The sequence below is a fragment of the Acanthaster planci genome, linkage group LG16 (genome assembly GCF_054643075.1).
Source record: "Acanthaster planci isolate LZ-2023a linkage group LG16, COTS_SCS, whole genome shotgun sequence".
Taxonomy (NCBI): Eukaryota; Metazoa; Echinodermata; class Asteroidea; order Valvatida; family Acanthasteridae; genus Acanthaster; species Acanthaster planci.
The window spans coordinates 2,832,932-2,846,316 of record NC_141792.1 but is presented as its reverse complement, the minus strand read 5'-3'; the positions used below and the strand labels follow the sequence as shown (position 1 = coordinate 2,846,316).

At 43.0% G+C, this 13,385-nt stretch overlaps 1 protein-coding gene across 1 annotated transcript; it reads left to right on the top strand.

The window, feature by feature from the left end:
* The first annotated feature begins 13 nt into the window (after nucleotides 1–13).
* LOC110989283 (arylsulfatase B-like) lies at nucleotides 14–10,683 on the top strand. Its single transcript, XM_022253557.2, has 7 exons — nucleotides 14–617; nucleotides 1,472–1,658; nucleotides 6,426–6,589; nucleotides 6,780–6,993; nucleotides 8,213–8,465; nucleotides 8,720–8,898; nucleotides 9,127–10,683. The coding sequence occupies exons 1-7, from the start codon at nucleotides 150–152 to the stop codon at nucleotides 9,480–9,482; spliced, it is 1,821 nt and encodes a 606-aa protein (XP_022109249.2). The 5' UTR covers nucleotides 14–149; the 3' UTR covers nucleotides 9,483–10,683.
* The last annotated feature ends 2,702 nt before the right edge of the window (nucleotides 10,684–13,385 follow it).

Here is a 13,385-nt window from a genome sequence, read left to right as displayed (position 1 = left end):
ATTCCAGCAGGCAGGGTCATGGCAATCTGTTGTCACGAACCCTACATGCGGCCCCTCGGCTCGTTATTACAAGCCGCGCTTGGTGGACGGTGTTTTCCGTCAACCGGCGTATCAAGTCAGTGGGGGGTTAGTGGCATGCAGTGCTGGAAATGAGGCATGTACACGCACCCGATCGAGCACGGCGTCAAACGAAAGGCAGGCCGGAGAGAGACTGGGACAGCAGAACGCTTCATCGCAGATTGGGTCCAGGGCGCGCGCTGCCTTCATGTTCAGCCATGGTCTGCGTGTACAGCAGCACCGTTCTGCTGCTTTCAATATGGGTCCTACTTCTGTGCCAGGGTTTTGCGGTCGCCGAGATGGTCGGTTGGCCAGCTATGAAGAGGAAGCCCCGACCTGACGCCGGGCAGAGAAAGGAAAAAAAGAACCCGCCCAATATCGTCTTCATCCTAGTGGATGATTTAGGCTTCAACGATGTGGGTTACCACGGTGAGGGCGGGGCCCTGCTGCGAACCCCTAACATCGACCGGCTGGCACTGGAGGGGGTCCGGCTTGAGAACTACTACGTGCAGCCCAGCTGCACCCCTACACGAAGCCAGCTAATGACGGGCAGGTATCAGGTAGGTCCCCGAGGAATCACATGAAAACTGGGCCAAGTTGTATTGAGCTACGCATACATTATGGCCATTTAAATCCTTGTGTAAGTATAAAATGAAGCCGAATTCAGTTTGGGAAAAAAAGAGATAAACCTTTTAACATGAATACAGCAGACATCTGAGGTAGTTCTAGCACGAACACGTTTACTTGGCCATCCTTCAAAAGAAGTTAGGAATGGATTCTGAAACAAAATGAACCTTCATCAATTCTACAGGGACTTGGAAACAATTTAGGATCAAGGACATTGATAGCATATTTATGTGTAGAGATTTAAAGGTAGAGGTAGAGGTAGTTATTTCTAGCAAAACCCAAGATTGGGCGAGGGACAAATAAAATGTAGGATTGTACTAGAAAACTCGAGTCTGATTGGTAGAGGCAGAACGCAAGAAGTGAAGACCCACAGAAAAACCTGTACTGTGTACATTATGAACACTAGTAAACTTCATACTTCGTCTACGGTCGGACGAAAATTATTTTTCAAGTACAAAAATGCTAAACATTTCCCTGTCAAATTTGAATTCCTGCAAGTTTTGTAGCCAAACTGAAGTTTCTTCTTTCCATTTCAAAAGCTGTGATTGTTGAAATGTGTAGACTAATGCTTCAACACTCCTACAATCTAACACCAGTCCGTTACTGTGCAGTGGATTTTTCTTGTTTCAGTTCTCATATTGGCTACGCGGCACCTTCCAAAATTGCATACACTTAAAGTCATCGCCAACTACACGAAAATCAATTTCCCTTCCTTGTGTTGTTTTCTACCTCCATGCTTGTACGAAGTAAATATATAAATTCCAGTTTCCCGAACCCATTGCGCCAGATCCACACGGGCATGCAGCACGACAACCTCGTGCAGACGTCGCCCCACTGCCTGCCCCCTCACGAGTTCACCCTGGCGCAAGCTCTGAAGGCGGCCGGCTACTCCACCCATGGCGTAGGCAAGTGGCATCTGGGGTTCTGCCGTCAAGAGTGCTTGCCGACAAAAAGGGGCTTCGATTCCTACTTAGGTGCGTACACATATGGTTACATTCTCTGGTCTACATCCAATATATTTCCGAAACAGATAAAGTCAAATTCGTGTTCCCAAAACAGATAAAGTCAAACTTCAATGATTCTTGGTTACTGAAACTGGAGATGATGTTAAAAGTGTTGATTGCTCTACTTTTCACAATATGGCATTGTGTCAGTATCATATGTACATGATTAAATGTATATAGATCTTTTGATAAATAACATTGACATAATTATTGTACAAATATATACAGCATATTGAATTCAATATGATAATACGTTTAGTTAGAAGAAATACATGTACTTTGAAAACAGAAGTCAATCAGCAAGTTCAACTGTCATATTTAAATCCAGAAGATCCATAATATATATCCATTTCCAAATACAAAGCAGAGAACTTTTCAAAAGAAAATACATGACAAGCAGTGTATTTATCTTCGCCTACTGCGCATGCCTTTGATCTGTTTATACTCTAACCGCTGTTGAAAATTTAATAAAAGTTCAACCACCGTCACTCCTCAAAACTCAGGGAATAAATGTCTCCCCCAATTAAAATAATTACCCGTGGGCCTTTCTCAAACCTCAAATGATCAAGTGAAAAGGGATGTCAGTGACCCTAAAGATCGGTAAAGTGATCAATATACACTCTTCAAAAATTAAAGCTCATTTCCTCATCCTACAGAATTTTTTTGAGGGGGTAACGAATTGTGCTCGACGAAATCCCATTGCGACTGAGGTGAAAACCCCTGTTTAAAACAAGTCGCTGGTTTGAGTATTGATACCTATAAGTCTGTAAAATACAGCCAATTGGAGGGCCACCATTTTCTCTGAAATAGAAGCTGACTGTCCTGTTAGTGGTTTCCATCATATTGTTTTACAGACTCTCCAGAATGCTTAATATACCAGAGATTTGGCCTGCATTGAACATTTCAGACCTGTATATATAACCCGCTAAGCTATTATGACTTGTGCGTCAGACCTGCACGTTTGAAAATACCAGAAACTACTCATGCTTTCAACTACATCTGAAGGCGCTGTTGCTGTGATGTTATCCAGGGAAGATAAGTTAAGGGAAATTAAGAGCAAAGGTTTCGCTGTCAAAAATTGCGAACTGAGAGTATACTTAATGAAAACATTTCTGAGAAAGGGATTGATGCCTGCGTTTTGCTATGCACATAATGAAGAGAAAACACAGCCAAGCAAAATCGACAAAAATGCAGGACTATTTTTGGTACAAACCAATGTAACAGTGAGGCTTGCTTCCTGAGATGACATCACAAGTCTGCTCATGAATGTGGAAAATACTCATGAGCATAGAAACCAAACAAGCAGTAAAAGGCCCTTTGAATCAGTAAAACAAAAGTCGAAAATAAAGTTTAAAATACACTGTGCATTGGAAAGGTTTGCATTTAATACATATTGACTGCAGATACCCTTTAAATCAGTGTCGGTTAATTCTGGTTCAAACCAGTTCATTTGAAGCCGGATGAAAAGTCCCATCTTTCAGCCCCATAACTGCCATGCAGAAGAGGTTGGCATTTAAAGATGTTTTGTGCACGTGCCAAGGACTGTTAATGCTGATTCTAAATAATTGGACACCGTTTGGTGATTGATGGGGAGGGGGGAGCTAGGTCCATCCTCCGGCCCCTTCCCAAAGATTAGCTTACATTTAATGGAGAAATAATGAGAGTGAGATGGAAATTCTTGGTCTGATTAATTTCCCTTGTTCAAAGAGCCTGTGAAATGTCCCAAATGTAGCCTCACCCTCAGAAAGGCTATAAACGGTTACAAGGTGCCCCCTCCCCCCCAAAAATTGTTCTGGATATGCCCTTCTTTACGATTCAAAAAAATTGGTTGGAAAAGTGTATTTTTACCAGTACATGCATGTACAATGTCTGACGTGTTTGACTCACTAAGGTACCGTTATTTTGTGTGATGTGAATCTACTCCACAATAGGTGTTTTCTGCAGAAATAGTCTTAAGTAAAGTGGAGTTGGCTGTCATGATTTATCATCAAAGAATCATACAAAGCAAAAAGAATTGGTCACAGCAAGACAAAATACAAAAAATAACAACAAGAAACTAAACAGTCATGACACAAGCTTCTAACGTGTTCAACGCATGCAGTTGTAAAACGGAGCTTGTGTACGAGATCACGCACAAGTTAACTCATCGACAATTTAGCATTAGCATACAACTCAAACGGGCCTCGAATACACCCCTAAAAATCGATAAAAACACCGGTAATTAAAGGGAAACGGTGATGTGTATTTTAGGATTTTTCTTTTCTTATGAAATCACTTTCAGTTGTTCCTTTAAAGCTTGCAGCAAAAGACTGCTCTTTTGACGTCACAGTCGTGTTTTTCCTACCAGTGGCTGTGAAAACTATGGAACGCCGTCAGTACAAAAGACAAAAGCAATACTAAAAGAATAATTCACAAAGTGTTCAAAATCCCACTATGTTATCAGATTACAAGATTATACAGCTAGTACAAAATACTTCAGGACCTTATCTAACTTTAATGGGACAAAATGTCAATTTCGAATGAATTTGATATAAAATCGAAAACCAACCAAAAGGTGATATCTGCAAACTTTGGCCCCCCTCCATACAAGTTGTAGGCAAAATAAGAGTGGTCTATACAGACAGTTAATGTTGAAACTAAGTCACCAGGACAGTTTATGCTTCCACCGTGACTGCCACGCGACCTCTCGTCTGCACCCATCGTCTGACTCTGACGTGCTAATCCACACGACGACAATGCGGAAACCACCTGGGCTGCTCCTCTGTGATTAGCGTGCTTATCCACAACCGCCTACCCACTAGGGAGGCGAAGGATCATTTGGGGGGAAAAAGGAAGAGTGCATTGCATTGCGAATGTGGGGACTAGCCTACATGACGACTCTTCGTTATTGTGCGCGCAAAGTTTTTGGTCGAAGGGAAATATCTAGGGAAATTGTGTGGATCGGGAAAGATTGCGCGCCAAGAGTGAGTTTAAGAGATCTTGCGATGCACCCCTCAGTGCTCGAAGTCGTACTAGACCGTATCTGAAATGGATATATCACTGGCTGGACTAGAACGAAGGCCTGTGACATGATAAACCCCATTAGGACCCCTTCAAAAAGAATAAAAAAAGGCGGACCGCAAAGACTCGTGGGAGCAGCCACAGAAAGTGTGAACTGCGGGGTCTGTAGGCCATACATCATTACGTAAGGTGTAACACAAGACTTTGATGATGAATAATATTCTCGTTAATTGTCATTTATAAAAGCAAACATTCCATAGGCCTACATGTATGTTCATCTGCGCTGTAGGCCTACATATGAAGACATTAAACGTGGTCCAGTCAATGGCGCACAAGGGCGTCTCCGGCTGCTGCCAAACGACCCACATATATTCATATTCATATTTTATTAAACCAATTCGCAGCATTAAGCTGACTTACATGGTTCTTACATTCCTACAAAATTACAAATAAAAATGGAAAACAAAAAGGAAAACACAAAACTGCACTAGAGTCCAAAAAAACTCGTTGGTTAATTTGATTAAGAAGCTTTGACAGAAACGGTATTGCACTATTACCATATCGGTTGGTTTTGTAATGAAGGATCCAGTAATTATTGGAGTTTCTAAGAGACATACTGTGGGCACAAATATTCTCTACGGAGTGGAGACAATGAGAAGCAGTTTCAGGTTTAGATGTGGGAGGAATACCCCACAGAAGAAATTTTTGGGTAAAACCCACGGAATCAGGTAGGGACGGAAAACCGAATCCACATGTGGACGGAGCTGGGAATCGAACCCGGGCCCCAGAGGTGTAAGGCCAGGAAAGAACTTCTTTGCCAACCCGACAGACTTTTGAGCAAGAAAGGTGCAAAACGATATTGTGGGAGGGAACTGCTGAACCAAATGACGTTTATATACTTACCGCATTCTAAATGTACACGTTTCTTTGATATAAATCGTGTGGAAGGTCACACACAGAATGTCCCAACATTCTGTGTGGGAGCTTCCACACGATTTATATCCAAGAAAACCCAATGTTTTCTGAAAACAGAAAACTGACTCATCGTAAACTGTTGGTTGACCTATGTGTTGTGTACTTTTAAAGAGCTGGTTATGCTTGATTATAAATTATCGTGAACTGCCCCTGAACCGAGCGGCTAAATCCCCTGCTCAACAGCTCTGCACGTGCTGGACACATTCAGCCTCAATCGAAAAGGTTACACGCAGGGGCCGGGCATGCACTGCATTGCTTGAATTGTATTGAGGTGTCAATCATGAGCGTGAGAGAAGCACGGATGGTGTTAAACGAGTGACAGCCCAGGCATAACAAAGTCTGACGGAACTTTGGAAGCGGGAAACTGACATTAAAGCTGTGCGTTTCCAAAAACAAGTTTCCTAACTGTAACTTTTAAAAAATGTCATTCCACAGATTTAGACAGGATTTAGGGGTCTCGTGAATTTAGAATTTAGAATGATGTCAAGATAACCATTACTTGGAGAGCAAACTCCGAAGAGCTCATCTAAATAAGCAAAATGGGTCTACAGGTGTATTAAGTGTTAGAATCGAATGCGTCAGTCCTACAACTAGTCTGGCACTCAAGGGACAAATGAAACACCGGTGTTACGTGTAATTTCTCCTTTTTTCTCGTCCCGGCCCAAGCATAATTTCATGACGTGCGGTGTGTATCCCTCACAGCTTTCTTTCCTATTTACCTTCATTCACAACATGCTTTTGTTGCTTTGAACCATCTGAAAGGGGTTGTCCTGGGACAGAGTAACCATTTCAACTACAAGAAGCGGGCCGGCAGTGCTCTGTACTTCAACGAGACACCTGTGAAGCCAAAAATCCAGAAATACTCCACAACGCTATACACGGAACGAGCGGAGGAGGTCATTGGGTACCACACAGGCTCGTCAAAGGTTGGGCTTTTCCCCCTTCTGTAGAAGCGATTTGCAAAACCAGTCCTATATTTGATGGTAATTCATGGCCGGAAAACTAAGATTAGTGGGACGTAAGGGATCATTTGCAACTTTCCAACTGAAAAGCTCGGACTGATATCGGACTGTCGGCAGATTGTCTCTTAGGCCTATTTGTTCGTTCTTCTCGAAGCCTCCGCTGTTCCTGTACGTGTCCTATCAGAGCCAGCACACGCCCCTCCAGGTGCCCCATGACTACCTGCCGGAGCACTCACAGAGGATAGCTGACACCAAGCGGCAGAAGTACGCCGCCATGTTGAGTGTCGTCGACGAGGGCGTGCAGAACATCACAAGGGCCCTGCAAGTCCACGGCCTGTGGGAAAACACCCTTCTCATCTTCTCCACCGGTGAGTGCTTGAAGAGTCTGGGTAACTCTATAATTCTCATCAATCTGGGCGAGTGGGGCATGAGGCTTCCATTATCTCTGTCCACCTGACCCCATCTTGCGCCTAATCTCTAGCCGCGATACCCTGAGCTTCCTTCCACCATATCCACTTTCTTTCATGCACAACGGCATGCGTATGTATGTTTTTTTTTCAGCGCGGGGAGACACAACGATAACTGAGTAACTGAGATAAATATCCTGGTCACACGTGATGTCATATTTGTCGGTTCCCTATTAAGCCATCATCACCGCATCGTCCCCATTCCCCCATTTCACTGTTTTCTGATGACAGTTTTGTTTCTTTGAAAGTGTATTTTGGAAAGGCAAATGCATTAATTTTGTTTTTCTTTTCGATGCAACGATGAAACAAGGCACAGCCCTGCACACGCACCCATTCGCTACTGTACAGACTCAGTACTCCAGTGATCATTGGGCCTGAAGTTGTTTTACGCGGGATTGAAATCCCGTTTAGTAGTCCTAACGCACTATCCACTAGGCGGGTTCTGGTGTCAGTCAACCGACGACAGGGTACTGACCGAGATTCGGATTCGTGTGAACAAATTGGCCCATATGGTATTCCTATCGCTGTTGTGTTTGTGAACGAGTACATGACGGAACGAACTCACCAAGTCTGCAGGAACAATGATACGGGGCTGCCATTTTATTTACAGTTGACACGAGCTCTGCTGTTAACTTATGGAACGTGCAGTTGGTGCTTGTGGTAAGAACACGGACAGCACAGGGTATACATCAATCACTGGTCATTATTTGCAGTCATCAGTTGCCTCCGCTAATGGCAGTAAGCACAGTGATAATTGTTGGGTACATTCACTGTGACAGTCGCTTAGCACAAAACCCAAACAACCAGTGGCATAGTCAGGTCCTGTTTTCCAAGGGGGCAAAATGGAATATTTTTCTTTAAACAATTGACTTTCCTTTTTTCATTCTTAAAAAAGCATCAATCAAGATTCAATGCATATTCGATTATAAAAAATGGTTGTACCATGGTTGTGTTTAACAACCAATCTTTCGTCATTGACCCTAAATCTTTGTTCGTGAAAGCTAAGACTGTTTAACACTGCTCTTTAGAAAACTGGAAAATTACATGACTTTCGAGGTAGTTATGTATTTAAAGCTGGTATTATGCAAAGAGTATCTTTTTATCTGTATCGTCCTAAAAGATAACGGAGGTCGACCTCGTGCTGGCGGCATCAACTGGCCGCTGCGTGGAGAAAAGTCCTCCCTCTGGGAGGGGGGTGTACGCGGCGTAGCTTTCGTGGCTGGTCCGATCCTACCCAAATCAGTACGTGGCACGGTGAATAGAGAACTGTATCACGTTAGCGACTGGTTCCCGACTCTTGTGAGAGGCTTGGCAGGAAGCCGAATGACGTATGTTATGCCGTTGGATGGGGTGAATCTATGGCGATCGATAAGGTAAATGAACCATCATAACTGTTTGTCATAGCTTTGTCAAATTAAGATCGCTTTACCACGGCTGTTGATTTGTTTCTGGATTCTAGCGAAGAGGATGGGATAGCTTGGAATGAAGTTTCTTCTGCTCAGCTGTTTTAGTTTGATTTGGTTTAGTTTGGCTTGTTGGTGTGTTGTGTTGTGTTGTGTTGTGTTTGCCACATTGAAGTGACTGATGATGTGAGTGAAGCCTACCTCACAATTTTTGATATTTACAGCCAGGGTAAGCCGTCACCGCGCAAAGAACTCCTTCACAATATCGATCCCTTACACAAGCCTGCCAAATGGACGAATACAGACGAACGGGTGTGGGGAAGACTAGACTCGCTGCCCTTTAATGCAACAATCAGAGCTGCGATCAGAGTTGGCAACTGGAAGCTTGTCACTGGCGATGCAGGTAAAATTAAGACCGGAAATTCGATTGAAGCCTAAGGATCCCCTTCCATAGAAAGCATAGGCCTGTGTCTGTTATGAGTAATTTGCAGAGTGTCCCAGAAACTGACACAGAACGGGCCTAACACGTTTTGCAAGTGTAGTTGCAGTTCAAAGTTTTTGAAAGGAAACAAAATTTGTGGTGTAGTCACACTATTTTAAGACGTTTTCAAGATAACTCGTTTTTGCCTAGGTGCTTCAATATGGACACCGCCACCAGAGTCCGGCGATGATGTCTGGAAGTTCGTTGAGGACGCCAGCCTCCAAACGTGCATCAGGCTGTTCAACGTGCGCAGGGACCCCATCGAGCGTGTCGACGTGGCGGCCAGCAATCCGCGCGTGGTCGGCCGGCTCCTGCGGCGACTAGCTGAGCTGCAGGCCTCCGCGGTGCCCGCCATCAACCACTACGCCACCGTGAAATTTCCCAGCAACTCCACCCAGACTGGGAAACGCCAGCCCGCCATGCCCATCCCCCTGGTCCACGTGACCGGTGTTTGGACGACGTGGATGGACGATTCCACAACAGTTTGGAGGTACCCGTCACTTTGAAACTTGTTTTCACGGTGAATTCTTGACAACTATTACTGGCTGTCTGTTTTTACAACCACTGACATCGTAGTTTGACCTTGATAATACTGTTTGTGCCGAAGTTTGCCCATGTATTTCATTCATGAAACCATAGTATGAAAAGGCGCCATACTCCCCAACTGTTGTGGAGGAAAGCGTGGAAGGCTTGAAACCCCCATTTTTCCTATACTGACGACACAATTGTCACTCGTGTGGACACAGCCTTTGTTCTCGTCGACACAGCGGTGTACACGAGTCCACAGCTTCGCAATGACAGATTGTTCTAGTCGACAAGCGCTCGTAACTCCAATCTCCAGCTGTCGACAAATAAAAAAAGAGTTTGGTTTTGCATTTAGTTGGGGACCTAAACAATAGAGAACAATAGGGTCCCTGATTCACTGAGGGTCCTTGATTGTCGGTTGTGTACAAAACATAGGGCCTATGGGAGGATTTTTAAACAAGGTGAAGTATGAACAAAACAGGAACAATAGGAGGTCCCCAAGTGTAGGCAAAATAAAAACCGTTTTGGTGTGTGCGTCGAAGTATACTCAAATCTTGTGCCTTATGGGGACTCTTGGAGAGCCAAAGCAGTAGGTTGAAAAAGTTCCCATAAGGGAAATGAATTTACAGGGATTTCAAGAAACTGACTGCTCTAAAAGGAGACGGTTTTAGTTAATGTGTGATTGTTGGTCTCAAATTGAAGTATCTTGCAAAATGGGCACCATTTGAGATTTTAACAAGAAACTAGAAAGACCCACTAGTACAGTAGAAGAAAGCATCGTCTTCACGAGAGTAAAAATTTGAGTATACATGCGTTTGTTGTTTTCAAAGTTTGCCTTTGTTTACTTAGCTTTGTTTTGTTTTTAGCCGTGCAGTGCATGTCTTACTGTATTTGATGCCTTCAGCGCATTGGTTTAACCATGTTTAGTGTGTCGTCAGACTTGAATATAAGGTTTGCTTCCTTTTAGAACCAAAAGTCGAAACGTTTCTGAATAAGTGTCTCTGATTCAGATCCGGATTGAAGACACAGCTTCCGAAATGACGCCGTCAGGCCTAATCCGTGGCGGAAATCCCGAGGGGCTGGTCTCGCTGGCAGCACCGTCAGTAGACTGGGTACCATTCCTATATCTAGCACGAGATGTTGGAGCTGTTGTCTTTGTTTTGCTCTGCAATTGGACATGTTTCTTTTTGTCACGGACCGGCTTGATTTAAGTCTAATCTTGGAATGTGTTATGAGTTTGGTAGCCATCCGAGTAGTCATAATAGTTCCCACCCCGTCATGCTTGTAACCAGTATTTAAAGAGCTCGGTGGGATATGAAATGGTCAGTTGTCTGTAACTAGTCATATTGCTTGACTTATACATGTATGACGCTGGATTAGCTCAATGGCTGTATTTCTACAAAACTTTGACACATTATTCTTGCGCAACGTACTTTGCCGTGGCGTACGTGCGATTCTCCCTCTCTCCGATCGAGTTGTGTTGGCACATAACGTGAGTTGTCGTTCTTCATCAAGCCTTCAAATTTTGTTCACTTTAATTTTGTGTTTGGGTCGTGTTGACATTGCACCCTTGTTTTCATCAACCTTGTGACTAAGCTAGCTTTTCGTCGTTGGTTGATGAGATCCAAAATAGGACATTTGGCTTCCTTTTCAGTTTCGCACATTGTAGAGAAAGTTTTGTGCATGTGTCGTGCGACCGACGACTGTTGCACGTCAGCGACCTGACGACCGTTGTGTGTATTTTGTGCAATAGATTTACTCATAGGAGAGAGGCGGGTCCGCACAATGCCCTTGGGAAGTTATTGAAAGTTAGCGTGTAGTGCCAGTGGGAATTTAGTAGATTTTAATTTACAATCACCTAGAAACCTAAACAAATACACTTCTGGTTATTGTCATCCTCATATTTTAGATCTTTATATTATAGTGTGGCCTATGCTGTCTCATAATTGTTGGATTGAATAATTAAATCTAATCTGATATGCAATCACAGAACGTCATGTTGTACTGAATACATATGTTATTCTTTGATTAATCTGTGATCACCTAGCAGTTTCCTGTCCTCAATTTAAAAGTTGAGCGGACCCACTACGTCAAGGTGGCAACACCCCCCACGTAACCGTGACATTTTGGTTGCTGCAACATGAGAGATCCCATGAAATTCACCGTCGATTGTTTGAATCTACAATAGGCTTTAGAGTTACGATCGTCATTTCAAAGACATTATTGTCATTTTAGTGATCCTATATTCTCTAAAGGCAAAAGATGAAAAACTCTATCTAAAAAGAATGACTTCCTCATAAACCGCCATGTTGTTCCAAATAATAAATCCCACAGAGAAATGAATTAAAATACTCCAAAAGAGTGAAAACTACTGCAACAGGATAGAAATAACTAATAAAAGAGGAGCCATTGAAACAAGTCTTTTCGAGTTATCCCTGTTATGGCTCCTTCGAAGAGTGGAAAATCCACTAATTGCAGGTTTCTTTTTTTACTGTTCGAGTGGAAGGAACTCATACGTTTTAAGATTGAGTTTTTCACTCTTCCATATTTAGAGAGATTGCATTATTTGCTTGGTGAATTTCAGTTCATGTTGTTTCCGTATTTGAATGGTCTTATGTTTATTTATACTTCTTGAAAACTGTTCATGACGATCAGTAAACGACATAGAATGCGTAATAAACTCTACTTTGACAAATTAGCCCTTTGTTGAACATTGCTGCTCTCCACAGTATCCTGGCCTTTTGTGCAAATTATTCAAGGTACATTGTACCAATATGCATTATGTGCTCACAGAAGTGTATCATGGTGCTCGAAAACAAACAAACAAACAAACAAACACAGACAAACAAATTAATCTAAACTCTGGCAAATAAACCAGCACAAAAGGGAAAGGGAGATATAACTCATTAAGAGTGCTTATTATTAGTACATACTGCCGAAATACGTATTGTTTTACTATAATTTCACTCCCAAAAGACCGATTTCTGCATCTCGTTGATTTGACGCAAGGTGGACAGTGGTAATCGTGTGTCCCATTAGATCCATGCAAAGTAACGTCTTGAAATCTGCAACTTCTTTCAAGCACGCTCTTTCATGTGCGTAATTAACATAGCCCTCTGCACTGATGACGGTATACACTTCTTTTACAGGAGTGCTTTCCTATGGTGACCAGTGCCCGTGGGCCCCACTGGTTCCATGGGAAAATGCAACTGCAGAAAAGTCTGACGTCATCAGTACATATGTCTATTAGCTCGAGAATTCTCATGGTTTCATATTTCGTCAGGAAACTATGTGGTTTTCAAATCTCGGTTTCACTTTAAGCCTTATCTCCAACATCACTGTCTATGTGAGTTCAGAGTTTCTCATTCCAGCAGTGTTATTCATATGACGTTATTTAAAAGGGATTATTCGGGCCTTCAGCCTGCCTTCATTATTATATAGTGCACAAAGGGTTTGCATGGCTGCTATCTTGGAGGCCAGTACCAATTTTCCACTGCGGATAGTACATTTGTAAAAGGAATTTTCCCTCTGTAACAAAAAAGCTGCCCTGCAAGATGGCAAAGCCTCTATTTCTGAAAGGTGTCAATAACCCACCAAGAAGGAAAAGAATCTTTGACAAAGATGGGCGACAAAGAAACATCCAGCCATATTCCAACCTTCCTGGACTGAAAGACGGGACTGGCTGGCATATGATAACAGTAGCCACGTGTGATGCACGAAAGCTCTCTACGCAGTTGGTGTTTTCAACTTTTCTGTGGATAAGATTGATTGCAAATTATCAAATTGCAAGCAGCACCTGTTCCATGTACCAAAGTCTCAACAGGACTAGTGGAATTATTATTCCCCAACAAATTCACAGGCCAAAGCCAAAACCAAAGCATCAC